Raw genomic sequence first — 19,320 nt, forward strand, 5'->3', positions numbered from 1 at the left:
AGCCAGATGCCAGATAATCAGCATATACATTGTGAGTTCGCTGAACAAAGCAGAAAGAGATAGTTGAAAAAGAGGAACAGAGTCTCAACACTTTAAGAAAACTATGAAAAATTATCTCCTCCAATTCTCTGTCGGCCCAGTTCCCCAATGCCTCTAATAAGGGGTGTATGGACCTCACCTAAACAAAATGTTCGAGCAGGGGTAGAGTGGTCATTGTGCCCCCTTGTTAGGGGCATTGGGGAACTGGGCCTAACAGGTACCTGGAGGGGATAAATATCCAAAAACTACATTTGAGATATTTTATATTTAAAATATTACGTTTAAGGGTTCCATATTAACCTGTCCTCTCTAAGACTGAAAATATTTTCAACTTTGTCCACCTTTGCCTTTTGTCCTCACCTCCACCAACACCCACACCTTGTCAAAGCTTGTCCTTCTACTCGTCTGATCTACCATGCATGCAATGGTTAAACTATCTCGTCCATCAGTACCATCTTGGAAAATTTCCGAGCAAGCATCTTCTTGCAAAAGCGATTAAAGAAGACCTTCTAATTCTTGCAAAACAAAACCAAAGGTTTGGTTCATCATAAAAGGGGTTTTTTGCCATATTGAAGAAGAAGCATCACTAGTTTTAAATAAGTGAAAGATGTATCAAATCCATATTCCATCAGGAGTTTCGTTACTCATAAAGGGATTTGCTTTGGGGGACCCAAATTGAGAAATGTGGATAGGGGTGTCAATCGGTTGGTTCGGTTTGGTTGAGTCGGTTTTGATCTGTTATTAATTCAAATCGAAACCGAACCTTTAAGACAAAGTTCGGGTTTCAGTATAATACGGTTCTATCTTTTATCGGGTTGACTTAATCGACTCTTATCGACCCATTATATGATTGTTACTGGTTCAGTTTTGGCTTTTTCATATATATACATAATTAATGAGAAAACACTTTCTTCATAATGTTTTTCGATTTGTATTGGGTTTTTTCTGGTTTCAATGCGTTTTCGGTTTTGATCAGTCTGGTTCAGTTTTCTAACGGTTCATGAAAGCCCAAAACCGATCAAAGTTCGGTTTGATCGGTTTTTTGGGACAATTTCAATTGGTCCAACTGGTTCGGGCTGAAATTGTCACCCCCAAATGTGGAGATCAATATCAAATTATAGTCAAGATTTTCAGTGGTATGCATAATTACCCAAGAAGATTCCCATTTAATTTGAGCTGGTTTCGTCTAGATTTCCTAACTTGACGAACATGAATCACAAGATTTACCCAAACTTGAAATGGATCCTCTAATTTCTACTTTCTGGTCAATGGGATACTTAAAATTTTTTTTGGTTTTTTGTTTTTTTTAGGGTAGAATGGATACCTCATTAAATCATACAACATTACAATTATACATACATTGCCACCATTGTCAAACTGTGTCATCATAGACACTTAGTAAATATAAGGGAAAATGTTCTCCACGGAGAAGGCATAGGCCACACTCAGACACAGTGAGGGGTGAAATGACTGCCACACCCCCAAGATACTAATGTGTGCAATCTCATTGGCTGCCACGCACGTGGCTCCAACACTCCCCCACAGAGAACAATCATTACCAAATATTTCTGACCTTCAATAATCCAATCCCTATGTTGAAGGGGTTGTTTCTCTGGCACTTCCTCATTAAACTCACCCCTCAATCATGAATTTCTACACCTCATTAGGGTGGTGTGGATATTTTTATCACATCGTTGAAACCACCAACCAGATGCTTCCTTCAATCTTATGACCCATCACTATCCATCTTACGCCGTATCAGGATCGTCTCCATGGAGCCCAATACTCAGGGTGCTGTCAGGGGACATCCAATAGTTGAGTTGTGTCATACACATTTTGGCACACGCTTAGGAATGTGTGCGGTATAGCCCAACGGCTGACAGCACCCTGGGCGTGTTGGGCTCCCTGGAGACGGGCTAAATTCTCTTCCTCCCCACAATATTTCCATTGTGTTTTAAGTTCTACTTAAAACAATTAGAAAGCCATTTCTGAATTTTCCCATCAGTCCAACATTTTAAAAAAAAAGTAAAATGATTAATGTTTATGTTCAAGAAATATAAATTAAATAAATTTTTTTGGTAGAATATAAATTAATTAATTCACAATAATAAGTTTGAGACCACATATTAATAATCTCATTCAGTTGAAAAGCATAACAAAATTATATTCATAACATTTTAATGATTTTTCAACCCAATACAAAATATATTCCTTTTTTTTATAATTTTTAAATCACAAAATAAAAATTTAAAAATTTGAACAAAAAATCAAAGCCATTTAAATAAACTTATAGATTGACCTACCGTGTCTAACATATAAAACAATGTGTTTCAAAAAAATTATCTATTTAAAATCAAAAAATTAAAAAATAAATATGTTTTCAAGGAGAAAATTCAATCCTTACATGAACTTGTAGATTGACGTATGGTGTTTAACATATAAAAATTGAGCCTAAACCAAGCTAGTTTGATCCAAATTTTTTGAAAATTTTGTTTGAAAAAAAAATCCTCTATTTCAACAACATAGTAAATTCATGCTAATTAAACCCATGATTATATACACATAGGATGTCAATATCAGAATCAAGTTATACTTTATTCAAACAAGAAAACACAACAAATTGTAAGGAATTTGTGAATTCAAATTAAAACTTGCAATTTGGGAAAATTATGGGCAAATGATACTTCAAATACACCCAAATTTTGAAGACGATGCTCCATAATCAAACTCCAAGGCTTGAAACAAAAGATATCAACAGCAAAAATGGGTTTTTTAGGGCTAAAACTAGGGTTTTTTGGGCTATTTTGAACCCTTCGATGATTTCATAGGCAAAATGAGGCGAAAGAGGCACGAAACGTGTATTTACGCCGTAATGACCGAAATGGCTGAAAAGTTTTATCCAAATCTATTTACCATGCTTCTTTAGTTCTCCTGATATTTTGTTTCGAGAACTGCAGAAACCAAAATATTTCAGTAAATTTCAACCATTTGGGACGAAATTGTGAACCATGCCTCAAGGTCCTCTAGCTCTAACGGTTAATGATCTATGAATATGATTCCAATGGACCTATGGATTGCTTCTTCCCTTCTCATTTCTCTTTCCCTTTTTACTTATTTCCAGCTCTCCCTTATCCACATTTGCAGTATCACCAACCCTAGTTATCCTAAAACACCATGAACCACCATCAAGGAATAGTCCTAATTCCTATATACATCAACCAACAACAGAATTCTTCTTTCCTAGCCTTTTTCATCAATCAACAAGACCTAAATCCTCCATCTTTTTCAAGTCTTATGTAAGCGCTTACTGTCCAGCACCTGTTTGATATCGGGCCTTAATAGTCCTGCATTAAGGGATATACTAGCTGTGTCAGCCTATTAATATACACATCTTATGATAAATCCTTCCCCACATGGATATCCAACCAAAAGTGTGAAGGCCATCACCTCCACTAGTTATTTGAATGGTACTTCATATATGTCTAGTCTAGAATGAGAAAAGCCACCCAATGATATCCACTAATGATATTAGATAAATCACAGAGGAGAGGATGATCACCACCACTATGGAAGATGACAACTGAAGGCTGAAACCAAAATGAAGGCCGGTTAAGACACATGGTGTTTGTAAGCATGCATTAAAAGTGCAGCACTAGAATAGAACAGTTAATCTAGTCAAGTAACATACGCACGTAAAATGTAAATAGAGACAAAGCTAATGGTAGAGCAAGGCTGCAGACATGTCAACACGACGATGCTCGAGTTCCAAATCAATCCTCCGCCAATCCTTACCTTGCTCTTCCAATAAGACTTCTCGAGGTCTGGCATCCCCAAAAGGATTCACCTTTGGTCGTGGTTTTGGTGCTGCTTCCAGAATCTGTGGCGCAGGACTTTCTGCACTGTTCAAATGGGCACTTGAAGGACTGCTTGACTGAGGGCTTGCAGATCCACTTGTCGTCTTGGAAGACTCAATATCTGAATTCAACTTCCTCCAGTCGAGACCTTTTTCAGCTAAAACCTCCTCCCTGGGACGTGCAGCACCAAATGGGCTAGGCCTAGTAGCCTTGGGAGGCACATTCATAACACCATCACCCTTGGGTGGATCCAGAACAAGTGGTGGATGCTCACGATCCCCACCACGTGGATCCCCACCACGTGGTGGTGCTCCCAAAACGTGTGGCGCAGGACTTTCTGCACTGTTCGATTGGGCACTTGAAGGACTGCTTGACTGAGGGCTTGCAGATCCACTCGTCGTCTTGGAAGACTCAATATCTGAATCCAACTTCCTCCAGTCGAGACCTTTTTCAGCTAAAACCTCCTCCCTGGGACGTGCAGCACCAAATGGGCTAGGCCTAGTAGCCTTGGGAGGCACATTCATAACACCATCACCCTTCGGTGGATCCAGAACAAGTGGTGAATGCTCACGATCTCCACCACGTGGTGGTGCTCCCAAATCGTGTGGCACAGGACTTTCTGCACTGTTTGATTGGGCACTTGAAGGACTGCTTGACTGAGGGCCTGCAGATCCACTCGTCGTCTTGGAAGACTCAATATCTGAATCCAACTTCCTCCAGACGAGACCTTTTTCAGCTACAACCTCCTCCCTGGGACGTGCAGCACCAAATGGGCTAGGCCTAGTAGCCTGGGGAGGCACATTCACAACACCATCACCCTTGGGTGGATCCAGAACAAGTGGTGGATGCTCACGATCCCCACCACGCGGTAGTGCTCCCATAACGTGTGGCACAGGACTTTCCGCACTGTTTGATTGGGCACTTAAAGGACTGCTTGACTGAGGGCTTGCAGATCCACTTGTCATCTTGGAAGACTCAATATCTGAATCCAACTTCCTCCGGTCGAGACATTTTTCAGCTAAAACCTCCTCCCTGGGACGTGCAGCACCAAATGGGCTAGGCCTAGTAGCCTTGGGAGGCACATTCACAACACCATCACCCCTGGGTGTATCCAGAACAAGTGGTGGATGCTCACGATCCCCATCACGTGGTGGTGCTCCCAAAACATGTGGCGCAGGACTTTCTGCACTGTTCGATTGGGCACTTGAAGGACTGCTTGACTGAGGGCTTGCAGATCCACTCGTCGTCTTGGAAGACTCAATATCTGAATCCAACTTCCTCCGGTCGAGACATTTTTCAGCTAAAACCTCCTCCCTGGGACGTGCAGCACCAAATGGGCTAGGCCTAGTAGTCTTGGGAGGCACATTCACAGGTGGATCCAGAACAAGTGGTGGACCCTCACGATCCCCATCACACAGTGGTGCTCTGCCCCTGCAATCCATATCGGAAATGGTATCTCTGAAACCTGAGCTTAAATCTATAGATCTACCAGTAGGAGGTGCCTTCTTCCCAACAGCCCAATTATCGACCTCGTCAGCCCTAGAGGGACCCCCGTTACCACTACCAAGAGAACCGTAGCGATCATGTCGTCCAGAATCCATGGGAGAGACGCAAAGAGGTTTCTTACATGCTGATCTATGTTTACAGTGAATTTTCTGGTGGTGCTTTGCTTCTGTATCACCCATGGAACTGAGAATGCACACTGATGATTTTGGTACCTGGTTCTGTGGATGGTTATCCTCACATGCTGATCTATATTTACAGTCCCCAGTTTTCATGAAGTAACTACACTCAGGTTGACCAGGTCTCTCCAGGAATTCATCCAACTTGTGTTGTTGATTATGCATAGAGACATCTGTTCTGTTTGTTGGATTGTTCAGAACTAAAGTTGGAGGTGGGTGCATGTTTCTTTCTGAAGGGTATGCTGGAGCCTAAACAAGCCAAAAATGGTTTCGACAAGGTAAGGCGAGAAACTAGAACAGTAGCTAAACATTTCGAAGGAACTAAATTAGCTGATTTTAGGCAAAAGAACTATGTTAAAAATAAAAACAGAAAATAAACACAATTATTATTGAATGCAAAAAAATATATATATATATATAAAAAAGCTTGTCATATTATCTTGATCAATACACACAAATCATCTATAAACCCCTCCATAAAAGAAGAAGGTTGAAAAGATTAAAACTCCTAATCCCACAGGTCTGATTTCAATTAGCAGAAAGGGCAGTTTATAAATATGATCAGCCAAAGAGATTCTTAAATCGACGGTGCTAATAATACTTCCATGCGGAGCTAGCAATAATTCTAAATAACCCATCCCAATACAGAAGCATCCATAACATCTCAAAACAAAATATTGATTTTTTCAGCATACAAAAAATCAGAGGGCTTCAAATGATATTTTTTAAATCAATGGTGCTACAATACTAGGAAAAAAGCTAATCAAGATCCTGAATCTGAGCAACTCAGTTAAATATTTCAGCATTTATCAGAAATGGAACAAAATATTGGATTCAGAGAGAATTAACAAAAACAGAGTTTTAGAAAACATAAAATGCTTAACAGCAGGGTCTTGTTCAGCCTAGGCTGTGCTTTAAGGGACAGTATCTAGTATCCATTTGAGGAGTAGATTATTTTTCTTTGAAAAGTGATTCTCTGAAATGATATGTTGTAAGCAAGGTGTGACTTTGCCTCTTTGGCAGCTTCTTGTAACATTTTCTGTTTCTCCTACCAATAAATTATTAACCATTGAAAACAAGGAAGAAGCATCTAATCAAACAACTTTTCTCCCAGGAGGCCAGGGTACAGTTATGATGAATAGAGAGAGAGAGAGAGGTAATCATGAATAAAATTCACCTGATATCCATTCCATTCAGGATTTAGATGCACCCCTTGAGATGGAAGCATCATTGGTACATAAGGATTGGCAGCATCTAGGCCAGGAACAGTCTCATTCGGTGTAGAAGCAAGTTGTGATACACCTGATGGATGTAATGAGGCGGAACCAGAAAAAATATCGACAGCAGTAGGATCAGGATGATGAAACCTGCAGTTGGGTCCATACTTGCAGGAGCCCATACGCATATAGTACAGGCACTCTCTCTCCCCCTTTGACAGAGAAAAAAATACCACACAATTTCAGTACACTTACTCGAATGGATCCAAATAAATGAGACATGATAGCCTCAATGGATTAGGTGGAACAAGAAAAGGGACCAAGTAATATTACCGGTCTGATTGGCAAGCCGAGAAAGTTAAAATCCAATGGTGGTGCTAGTGGTACCACAGGTTTTTCCCATGAAGTGTTGTATCTATGAGCTTTTCCAAACTTGCATCCTCCTGACCGCAGGTAATACTGCAACAGCCATAGCATACTATAAATAGAAAAACATCCATTATTGATATAACATGCATCTACAAGCACTATATTCATGGAAAGATTAATGGCTGATATAAAAAGGATACAATGTAATATCAGGGAATCCTTCCCAAATTAGTCCTATTTAAAGACAAAAAGATCCACATAGGCAGTAGTGGGAGAGAATGAAATAACTCACGCCAATGCATTACCATTGGTAAAACTCAATCCCCCCCCCCCCCCACACACACACAAGGGGAGCATCAATTTTTTGATATAACATGCATCGACAAGTACTATATCCATGGAAAGATTAATGGCAGTTGATATAAAAAGGATACAATGTAATATCAGGAAAACCTTCCCAAATTAGTCCTATTTATTGACAAAAAGATCCACATAGGCAGTAGAGGGAGAGAATGAAATGACTCATGCCAATGCATTACCATGAGTCAAACTCAGTCCCAGACACACACAACCACAACCACACAACAAAGTGGAAACAATCTGATTCTTTTTTATGGATAAAACATCATCCGAGATGGAGTTATATCCATGCCACACCATATGGACAAACAACCCTAAATGGAGTCGAAAGATTCAAGTAATGTGCATCCTACAGGACTTGGTGCAGCAAAGTTCAACAAATCTTATAACCTTGAGGTTTGGGGTGGGAAATCTGGAGGCTAGGAACATAATGAGAAAACTTCTGTTGATTGGAAATTACAATCAACAGGAATGACAGGAGAGAGAGAGGTACAAACAAATGAAGCCCAAAGTCCCAAACCCAATCAGATTTAGCATCAATAGGTCTGACACATCATGCAGCTTACAGAGAATTTTTTTAAGTACTAATAAAGACCAGTTGGTATTCAGTTGATTTCTCTTCAATAAATCAATTCTGTTGCATTGGATCTTTATCAAAATACCAGCTTAGACCTATTAAAAAGATAAACAACAAAAAGAAAGACAAGTAACAACAGCAAAGAACACAGATTCAAAACCTTGATCATGCCTTGTTCCAAATAATGGGGAAAAAAAAAAACCCAATCTACAATATAAATAATAAAAAACATTAACAAGGGTTCAGCGGATTGGATGCATATCCCCCAGCTATTGTGTTTCATGCTTAATATGAGTAGATAGGTGAAATGCAAAGGTTCAGGTATCACATGTATCTTGTACAAAAGTCTGTCTGCACTTTGGATTCCAAAATGATGACATGCTCATTCAGTGGGGTACAAAATCCAATCACTTAGATAGAGCTTGTGGTTCCTGACAGGGTATTGGTTGTAGGAGTAGAATTAAAGGAGAACAAAATGGTACTTCCTGTGATGTAAACAAAGAGGATCAGATCCAACCCAAATAAAAGACTAGATGCCAGGAAGTTAGGAAAAGAACTCGGATTATTTAGATGATATGCAATAAGAATTTAAGGGAACTTGCAACTTATAACACTCAAAGAAAGTAACGTATCATATGAACAGAAACTAAAAACAACTAACTGTGCAAAGTAGTTGAAGAATAACCTTGCATTCTTGCTGCCCCATTTTCTCTGAAAGATCTTCCTTCTTTTCTTTAATAACCTTCTACATTAAAACCATGGACACCAAAATAAAAGAAACCGAGTCCAATATACACACTTGAACCAAACCACAAATGTAATCAAAATTCATAACAGATAATTGCCCAATCAATCTAAATCAACTAATGACAGGAGAAAAAACAAAAGGGAAATAATCTATGAACTTCCACTAAAAGCCGACTACTTGAGGTACCATGAGTACAGGACAAACCAGCAGGGCAATAAACGAAAAAAAACATAACTGCCTAATTCCTACTTAACTGAAACCGCCCCACCCCAGCAGTTCATAATTCCTCTACAATTTATCATATTAATTCCTTATCATACCTATTTTATAAGAGATAAACTACATAACTAAGGTGTAAGCACACGGTTTTGATCCTAGATCAAGAGAGTTGCAGAAGAATCTATAGAGTATTAGGGCCAACAAAAGCTAACCTGGGAAGATTCCGGCGAAGCTGATCTTTGTTCCTACACCAAAGAGTGATCGTCCATCACTACAAGATCACTAAGAAAAGGCGCTGAAAAATACACCAGTACAAGCAATAAAACGCGTTCAATTTACAAGCTAATAAGTAAAAGGGTTCTAATAAAAAGAAGGTACCTGGTTTTCCTTTCTAGCAGGATGATGGTACCTGCAATTCGCTCCATTGAGACAAGTTCCAGTCTGAAGGTAATTGGAGCAATTGGCAGAATCAGGTCTATGGGGATAGAGAATTTTTCTAGGCTTCGCCTCCTCCCCATTATCTTTGATACTATCTTCTAATCCAAGATTTTGAAACACTTCCTTTACAGTTTCCACGGTATCAAGCGCATCCTCGGTAGAACAAACACGATCAGGGACAACAGTAAAAGCAGGAACCAAAGAAGAAGAATATTGTAACTCTCTTTTAAGTACATGATCAGTAACAACAGCCGCAACGGTACCAACACTAACATCAGGGGTCGCAGAAGAAGAAGAAGAAGAAGAGGATACTGGCAATATAATATTGACATTACCACTAATTGAAAGAAAAACGGGGATATTGGCCATGGTGGCCTTAATAAGAGTGATTCTACCACTAAGAGAAATAAAAGTTTCCGACCCAACTCTCTAATATTCTAGAAATCTTCTCAGTGAAAGAGTCCCAAAGGAAAAGCAGAAGCAGGAGATAAACGAGGTGAGGCCATTAGTAAATATGCATTTTATCTGTAGTATCGGATCTAGATCGATCGCTGCAAGTGCTGCACTGCCGTTGTGGCTGTAAATGAGATTATCCCAAAGGAGAAACAAAACAGGAGATGAAAGAGATGAAGATCATAGTTAGTAATTACGCGTTTTATACATGTTTTATCTGTGGAATCAGATCGAGCTCTGCAAGTGCTGCTGTTGCTGCAGTTGTGTCTGAGATTTTTGGCGGGTAGCTGTCGGGCTCATCTCTCATCGTCGCCAGACTCGATCGGAGAATAACGTCTCAGGTAACTGGCGATTGTGGGCGGGAGGTTTGTGCTGATTCGCAGTTACAGAGAACGTAATCATTAAGAAATAGGAAAAATCATTCTCTTCCCCTTCACGTCATTTTTAATTTAATTTTTTGGTTACCAAATTGATTATCTTCTTCCTTTCTATTTTTTTTGTAAACAAAATTGATTACTACCACTCAAGGGGCATGGTGGTCATTTTTGCCCACCCCATGTGTTTGGACGCAGCCTGCCAGCACGGAGAACATTTGGCTTAATTTAGTATACACAGGTTTGCATGTGAATATGTTAATGACAATAGTTGGAAAACTGGGTTTTGATTAGGCCACGTCGTCCGATTTTGAAAAACCTGGTCAAGAGTCGTGTAGACTAGGTCATGGGAAAAAATGACAAGACTCAATCATAAATAGTCCAAGTCAAATAAGACTCATTATTTTTTTATCCGAATCATGATAGATTTGGCAAATTTATTCATTTTTCAAAAAACCATAAAGATGATTCACTTAAAAACTGAATTAGGTAAAAGAGTAAATTTATATTCTAAAACAATAAGAAACCCTCAACTCCTCGTCTCCCTTGTCTTGTTCAATGGTGTAAACTCAAAATGCATTCCACCCAAAAAAAAAAAAAAAAAACTCAAAATGCATTGATATGTGATTCTTTACTTCTTCTTTTTTTGTGTGGTTTCCCATATGTTTTACTAATTTATACATATTGATTGCATTACTAAATAAGCCTTGACCAGGTTTGACAAGGTTGAGTGAGTCACCATGTTTTTCTGGAAGACGAGTCAAGTCAGAAACATGGTTTTCCAACTATGACATCTCTCACGTCAAGCCAATGGACATGCTCCATGGTTTTAGGAATTGGAATCTATATCGATCTAGATCAGCTCGTATCAGTTGAGGATCGACATGAAAGATTTGCAAATACCACTTTCTGGGATCACTAAATTGGCTCGGATTGGCCCAATATCGATCAAGAGTACAAGTTTGCATTGACTTATATTGATTTGGATCGGCCCAGTATCGGCTCATATCAATCTGCAAGTTTTTTGATGATGTGATCTGGATCAGATCGAATTGGGCAATTTGGCCCTGGTCCACACTAATTCTTGGCAATCACAGCTCAGAGCCATTGTTTTAGGTATCAGCATCAAAATCGGTATTGCATTGGTATTGATGTTGGTGTCGATCGATACGGAACGCTTTGACCCTAAAAATTATAGATACCATTACGGGTGTTAAATGATCCAGTTCGGTTCGGTTTGATTTTGGCTGCTTAAGGGTAGAAATTGTAACCAGACCGTTTAAACTAAATGGTCTCATAATAAAAACCTGGACCGTTTGATAAACGATTTTGGTTAGACAATTTTTAAACGGTTTCGATTAAATGGTTCTATACGATTTTTAAACGGTTTCGATTAGACGGTTACTAAATGGTTTCATAAGTCATTTATCAATTTACATTGGTTTCCTCTCCTTTCCTGTTCTCCATAAGAAGTTGAGGATCCACACTTTAAGGAGAGGAAGGAAAATGTATGGGCATGTTACCCCAACCTCTTTTATGGTGATACTGTTCAACCACTAAAAAGACCTTTTTTAAATTTTTTTTTAATAGATAATTATTGGTGCCTCAAGTGTTTGTGACGTTTTGAGAGATCAAAAGATAAATCTAAGCCATCCATTTTCATGGCTTTTCCCATCTAAACCGGCTATTTATGCTCAGAGTTGAGTAAGTGCAGAGTAATGGTAGAATAGATGTCTTGTGAGATTTGAAAAAATAACAAACCTTAACATTAATTCACCATTTTGTAAAAATTGGATAGCCAAACCATTTCATCTTTCTGGGCCATCCCAATAAATGGATAAGACTCAGTGACTGAATCACCTCTGCAAGTGAATCCAACGAGGGCACAAGAGTGACTTTTGTTTACAACAAGTAGTTAACAACTACTCAGCCTAGTCCCAACTAAATGGGGTCTGCTACATGGATTCTTGCCCTCCAATCAACTTGATTTGAGATCATACTTGATACAATGCTTAAGTTATGCATGTCTTTTCTCATTTCTCCTAAGGATGCCCTTGGCTCTTTTAGTTCCTTCAATCTGAATTAAATCACTCATTCGTACTGAATCATCCAAAGGCCTCTGTTGAACATGGCCATACCACCTCAAATGATTTTTCATAGCTTATCATGTATCGGAGCTACTTTCTTCCTAGTTTTGCCATTCATCCATCTCAACATCCTCATCTTCGCTATGCTGAGTTTAACTATATAATATTTCTTAACTACCCAACATTCCGCACCATACATCATAGCCGGTCATATGAATATCCTATAAAGTTTTTCTTTAAGTTTTAAAGGAATACGCCGATCACACAAAACTCCGAACGCACCTCTCCACTTCATCCATACTATTGTAATTCTCTGTGAAACATCATCCTCTATATCACTTTCTTTATTTATGACGGAGTCAAGATACCTAAAATAATCACTTTGCGAAATCTCCCTCTCATCAAGTTTTACTATCACAATATCCGTCCTAGTGTAACCAAAGATACACCATATATTCCGTTTTCATTCTACTTAGCTCAAAACCCTTTGATTATAAGGTTGATCTCCATAACTCTAACTTGGCGTTAATACCTGCTTCGTCTCACCCACCAAAACAATAACATCAACAAAAAAAATTCACCAAGAAACCTCATCTTGAATGTCTATCATTAAATCATCCATAATAAACATAAACAAATAAGGGCTTACAGTTGATCCTTGATATAACACAACTGTAATTGGGAATTCACTATCTTGGACCCCACAATTCTTATATACTTATCACCGCACCATCATGCATATCTTCAATAATGTCCACATATTTACTTGAAACACTTTTCTTCTTAGTGACTTGATTTTCTACAGTATATAATTTATCAAACCCATGTCCGGTAATCAAATTTACCTGCACTTTTTCTTGTATGAAAAACAGAGGTTCATACTTCATAAATGATGAATTTGGAGAGACACTTGAATGATCTTTCACCAAAAGAAACCCATATTAAATATTTACAAGAAAACCAAAGAGGATTCCCCGAGTAAACAAAGAAGAGCTAAATGATGATGACGACATTGATATATATTCCTTCATTTTTTTTTCCAGGGAAGTTCATCTTCGAAGCAGCAGTAACCACCCCAGGGCCAGGAGGATTCACTGTCACAACTGCTGCTGCCTGTTTCTTCCACCAAATTAGCATGATTTTGCTCTGCCAAATGGTTAGTGAAGTCCGTCAGGCTATTACACACTACATTGCATATTGTGCATACGTTCACTGCATAAGCTTCCACCCCACCTTCCATCAGTTTCCTCCTCAATGTCACCAGATCCTCTCCAGGCCCCAAAGATGAGGCTCCCTTCTTTTTTCCCTGTTGCACACCAACAGTCTTGCCGTTGTTAGCTGCTGGGCTTTCTTTTGGATCAATCATTTTACCCAGTTCCACACCGACAGTCTTGCCATAGTAAGCTGCTGCTGGGCTTTGTTTTGGACCAATCATGGGATCATTTGCTGCTGGGGCACTGGTTTCTTTCTCTGATTCTTCCGATTTCTCCAGGTTTTTCTTGTGCTTTTTTCCCAATTTGTGTTGCTCCAAGACAACCTTGCTTTTACAGTCAATCTTGCAGATTTCACACCACGCGGACTGCACAACAGTCTTGCCATTGCCAACTGCTGGACTTTCTTTTGGACCAATCACAGGATCCTTTGCTGCAGAGGCCGATGTAGCAGCTGGGGCACTGGCTTCGTCCTCTGACTCTTCCAAATTCTGCAGGTTCTTCTTGTGCTTCTTTCCCAATTTGTGTTGCTCCAAGACAACTTCGCTGCCACAGCCAATCTCGCAGATTTCACACCATGCAGACAGCACAATAGTCTTGCCCTCATTAACTGCTGGGCTTTCTATTGGACCAATCACAGGATCCTTTGCAGCTGGGGCACTGGCTTCTTCCTCTGACTCTTCCAATTTCTCCAGGCTCTTCTTGTGCTTCTTTCCCAATTTGTGTTGATCGAAGACAACCGCACTGCCCTCGTTAACTGCTGGGCTTTCTTTTGGACCAATCACGTGATGCTTTGCTGCTGGGGCTGCTGTAGCAGCAGCTGGGGCACTGGCTTCTTTCTTTGATTCTTCCAACTTCTCCAGGTTCTTATGCTTCTTTCCCAATTTGTGTTGGTCCAAGACATCCTTGCTGTAACAGTCAATCATGCAGATTTCACAACTCGTGTACTGCACAACGGTCTTGCCCTCATCAGTTGCTGGGCTTTTTTTTAGACCTATCACAGAATCCTTTGCTGCTGGGGCACTGGCTTCATTCTTTGATTCTTCCAGTTTCTCCAGATTCTTCTTGTGCTTCTTTCGCAATTTGTGTTTGTCCAAGACATCATTGCTGCCACAGTCGATCTTGCAGACTTCACACCATGCAGATTGCACAACAGTCTTGCCCTCGTTAACTGCTGGGCTTTCTTTTGGATCAATCACGTGATGCTTTGATGCTGGGGCCCACCATGCAGATTGCATAACAGTCTTGCCCTCGTTAACCGCTGAGCTTTCTTTTGGATCAATCAGGTGATGCTTTGCCACTGGGGCCTCTGAAGCATCTGGGGCACTGGCTTCTTTCTTTGATTCTTCCAGTTTCTCCAGGTTCTTCTTGTGCTTCTTTCGCAATTTATGTTTATCCAAGACAAACTCGCTTTTACAGTCAATCATGCAGATTTCACACCAGGTAGACTGCACATCGGTCTTGCCCTCGTCAGCTGTTGGGCTTTCTTTTGGACCAAGTACATGATCCTTTACTACTGGGGCCACTGTAGCAGCAGGTGCACTGGCTGCTGCTGGGCTTTCTTTCGGATCAATCACGGGATCTTTTGCCGCTGGGGCCGCTGTAGCAGCAGGGGCATTGGCTTCTTTCTCGGATTCTTCCAGTTTCTCCAGGTTCTTCTTGCGCTTCTTTCGCAATTTATGTTTGTCCAAGACATCGTTGCTCTTACAGTCGATCTTACAAATTTCACACCAGGCGGACTGCGCAACGGTCTTGCCCTCATCAGTTGCTGGGCTTTCTTTTGGCCCAATCACGGGATCCTTTGCTGCTGGGGCCGTTTTCACAGCAGGAGCACTGGCTTCTTTCTTTGATTCTTCCAGTTTCTCTAGGTTCTTCTTGTGCTTCTTTCCCAATTTGTGTTGGTCCAAGACATCCTTGCTGCTACAGTCAATCATGCAGATTTCACACCATGCAGACTGCACAACGGTCTTAACCTTGTCAACTGCTGGGCTTTCTTTTGGATCAATCACGGGATCCTTTGCTGCTGTGGCCGCTTTAGCAGCTGGGGCAATGGCTTCTTTCTTTGATTCTTCCAGTTTCTCCAGGTTTTTCTTGTGCTTCTTTCCCAATTTGTGTTGGTCCAAGACATCCTTTCTGCTACACTCAATCTTGCAGATATCACACCACACAGACTGCACAATTTTGGTTTTCTTCTCACCCTTTCTCGAGGTGCCATTCACAACAGGGTGAGTCTTTGACTTGCTCCGACCAAGGGGATTGGGATTTGCAGCAAGCAATGGCTGTGACCCGTTAGGTATTATGCTAGCCTGCAGAGTTACCAGCAAACGAGGACTCCGTTAAAGGCACAAACCTAGCAACCTAATAGGTGAATAGGCGCAATTGAAAGAGAAATTTAATTCCACAGGATTATCAAAAAGAATATAAGAGCAGAAGTGGAAAAGTCCAAGTTCAATAGCATTACACATCATCGTCATTGTTGTTATTTATCATCATCGATGGAACTCCTGGCCCAGAAATTCAAAAATATAACACACCCTTCTAATTCAAAAATATTTAAGTTATAACATTACACAGCATTGTCGTTGTTGTTATTTATCATAATGTTGTAAACTAGTTGTGGCTTTGCCTCTTTGGCGGCTTCTTGTAACATTTTGTAGTTTCTCCTACCAATAAATTGTTACCAAATAAAAACAAGGAAATTGTAACCCATTAATCATGAATAAAATTTACCTGATATCCATTCCATTCAGAATTTGGATACACCCTTTGAGGTGGAAGCATCATTGGCATATAAGGATTGGCAGCATCTAGGATAGAAACTGTCTCATTCAGTGGAGAAGACCAAAAATTTGAAGCCGGTTGTGATGCACCAGATGGATGTAATGGGACATAACCAGAAGGAATATCACCTCCTCCAACAGCAGTGGGATCAGGATGATGAATCCTGCAGTTGGGTACATAATTGCAGGAACCAGTACGCATATAGTATGGGTACTCTCTCTCTCCCTTTGACACAAAAAACATTGCCACACTATTTCAGTATAGTTACTCAAACATAGCCAAATAGCCATAGATATAAGACATGTTAGCCTCAATGGATTAGGTGGAACAAGAAAGTGACAGTAATAATACTGGTCTAATTGGCAAAGTTGAGAAAGTTAAAATCTAGATAGAGATGCTTAAATCTTAGAAATTATTTGAGCCTATGCTTAAATTCAAGTCGATCCATGACCAACCCTATTAAAGATTGTTCGATCATGCTTAAGATTAAGCTAGCAAGACAATAAGTTATAGCATTAGTGCATTACACATCATTGTCATTGTTTGCTATTTACCATCATCGATAGAACTCCTTCCCTAGAAATTCAAAAATATATCCCACCCTTAACCCCCTCCCTCCTGAATCCTCAATGCTTACTGTATGTATAATTTTGAAAACTAGCTGTGGTTTTGCCTCATTGGCTGCTTCTTGTAACATTTTTTGTTTCTCCTACCAATAAATTGTTACCCATTAAAAACAAGAAGCATCTCATCAAACAACTTTTCCCCCAGGATATCAGGGCACGGTTTATGAGGAAAAGGTAATCATGAATAAAATTTACCTGATAACCATTCCATTCAGGATTTGGATGCATCCCCTGAGGTGGAAGCATCATTGATGCACAAGAATTGGCAGCATCTAGGTAAGGAACCGTCTCATTCAGCAGGGAAGACCAACATGTTGAAGCTGGTTGCCATGCACCAAATGGATGTAATGAGACAGAATTAGAAGAAATATCACCTCGTCCAAAAGCAGCAGGATCAGGATGATGAAGACTGCAGGTGTATCCATACTTGCAGGAACCAGTATGCATATAGTACGGGCACTCTGTCTCCCCCTTTGACACAGAAAACATTGCAACACAATTTCAGTATACTTACTCAAAAGAAGCCAAATAAATGACAGCTATAAATATAAGACATGTTAGCCTCAATGGATTAGGTGGAACAAGACAAATGACTTGAGTAATAATACCGATCTAATTGGCAAGTCGAGAAAGTTAAAATAAAGATAAAGAGGTTTATATCTTTGAAATTATTTGAGCCTATGGGTAGATTCAAGTAGACCCATAACCAACCATACAAAGAGTGTTTGATCATGACTTAAGATTCAACAACAACAACAACTGAGCCTTATCTGATGTAGTCCTAGGTAGGAGAAATCCTACTAGGTGCCAGGAGAATGGTTCACCTAACAAGGCTGCTGGTTTGGGACAACTTAGGTTGAATGGGGCAGAAATTAGGGTTAGGGTTAACTAATGGTAGTAGTGTTTATAGGGTATTAATATGCAGGTTTTAAGGGTTTTAATAAACTAGGTTTAGTTAGGTTTGAACTTTGAAGAAGTTTTTAGAATTTCAGAAATTTAGGTTTAGGGTTTCGGGTTTTGGGAATGAAGGGGAATATGAGATTTAGGGTTTAGGGCTGGAATTTGGGCAGGATCTTAAGGTCGAGGTTTCCAATGGTAGAGGAGAGGATTCGGCCAAGGTTTGATGAGTATTGGAGGGCTGAAAGTCAAGGTTCTGGAATTTAGGGTTTTAATGGGAGAATGGGCTCAGGTTTCTGGTCGAGTTTTCCAATGAGGGGGAAGAACACTCGATCAGAATATGGAGAGGAATTGATGGGCAGAAGTGGTTGATCTGGGAATCCTAGGGTTTTGGGGTTTTAGAGGGATGAGGGAATTAGGGTTTAGAGTTGTAAGTTGGGGCTGAGATGGCAGTCGAGTGGAGGGTCTGCTGTGATGGATCTGTGGACAGATTTTAGATGAAAACTGATGGAGGGTGAGGGCTGTAATGATTATAGATGAGTCTAGGGTTTATGGGATTGATTAGGGTTTTAATGGAGGAAGGGAAATAATAAAACAGTAAATTAACTTACTGAATTGCAGGTTCTTCAATGGCAGCTTGGAGAAACTTGATTGAAGAAGAAGAAGAAAGACCTCCCGATCTACAAGATGCAAGGAGTCGCCGGAGTCCACCAGCCCTAACCCTTGATATGACTCACAAGGGATCCTTGATATTACCCACAAGGACACTCTCAAAGAGCAAACAGCCGGCAGTCTTAGCAGCAGCATAGAGCAACGAAATTTTTAATGCATAATAGGTGGGGGAGCCTTTTCCCACGATTCTTATTAAATAAAGAGGCCAAAGGCCTAATTCCTAGGACTAATACAACTCTAATCTCCATCCAAAAGTTAGATTTAGGTTAAGAAAGTAAGTAGAAGAGGAGAAGAAGTTAGAGGAAGAAGAGGAAGACAAGAGAAGAGGGAAGAGAAGAATAGAACAGGTTTTGGTTGTAATCAATTGTATTGGAGAGACTTCTCCATACACCCTATATTCATTCAATCATAACTAATAGAGAATTACATCCACCTCCCTAGGGAGGTAAAAGGGAAATAAAGAAGAAAAAAACAGAATTACATAATAAGGCAACTAATAATATAACTAGTTCCTAAACTACCGCTATTACATGGCTTCTAACACTCCCCCTCAAGCTGGAGAATATATATCATGCATTCCCAGCTTGCTTAGGAAAGAGTTAAATTGAGGAGAGCCAAGAGCTTTGGTGAAGATATCTACCAATTGATCACCAGTCTTCACAAAATGAGTAAAAATACAGCCAGAGTCTATCTTCTCCTTGATGAAATGTCTATCA

At 39.9% G+C, this 19,320-nt stretch overlaps 1 protein-coding gene and 1 long non-coding RNA gene across 9 annotated transcripts in view; one reads left to right on the forward strand and one right to left on the reverse strand.

Annotated features, from left to right (window-relative positions):
* Positions 1-19,320, reverse strand: part of LOC122670836 — a 114,303-nt gene that overhangs the window by 39,147 nt on the left and 55,836 nt on the right. The window contains exons 10-13 of one of the 8 annotated variants that reach the window (XM_043867844.1): positions 15,602-15,712; positions 14,766-14,791; positions 13,845-14,567; positions 13,309-13,775 (exon numbers count right to left, since the gene is read on the reverse strand). The exons of 3 other annotated variants lie outside the window; for them this stretch is intronic. In XM_043867844.1, the coding sequence (XP_043723779.1) occupies positions 13,445-13,775; positions 13,845-14,567; positions 14,766-14,791; positions 15,602-15,712 (1,191 nt within the window). In that variant the 3' untranslated portion in view covers positions 13,309-13,444. Of the gene's footprint in view, positions 1-8,783; positions 8,841-9,277; positions 9,311-9,443; positions 9,576-13,308; positions 13,776-13,844; positions 14,568-14,765; positions 14,792-15,601; positions 15,713-17,643; positions 17,667-19,320 lie in introns of those variants that run through there. 4 more of the 8 variants (XR_006334262.1, XR_006334260.1, XR_006334265.1 and 1 more) reach the window with 4 other exon arrangements.
* On the forward strand, positions 15,131-15,558 carry LOC122670840. The gene is made up of 2 exons (XR_006334268.1): positions 15,131-15,165; positions 15,457-15,558. It is a non-coding gene; the product is annotated as an uncharacterized LOC122670840 (long non-coding RNA).

This window comes from Telopea speciosissima, chromosome 8 (genome assembly GCF_018873765.1).
Source record: "Telopea speciosissima isolate NSW1024214 ecotype Mountain lineage chromosome 8, Tspe_v1, whole genome shotgun sequence".
Lineage (NCBI taxonomy): Eukaryota > Viridiplantae > Streptophyta > Magnoliopsida > Proteales > Proteaceae > Telopea > Telopea speciosissima.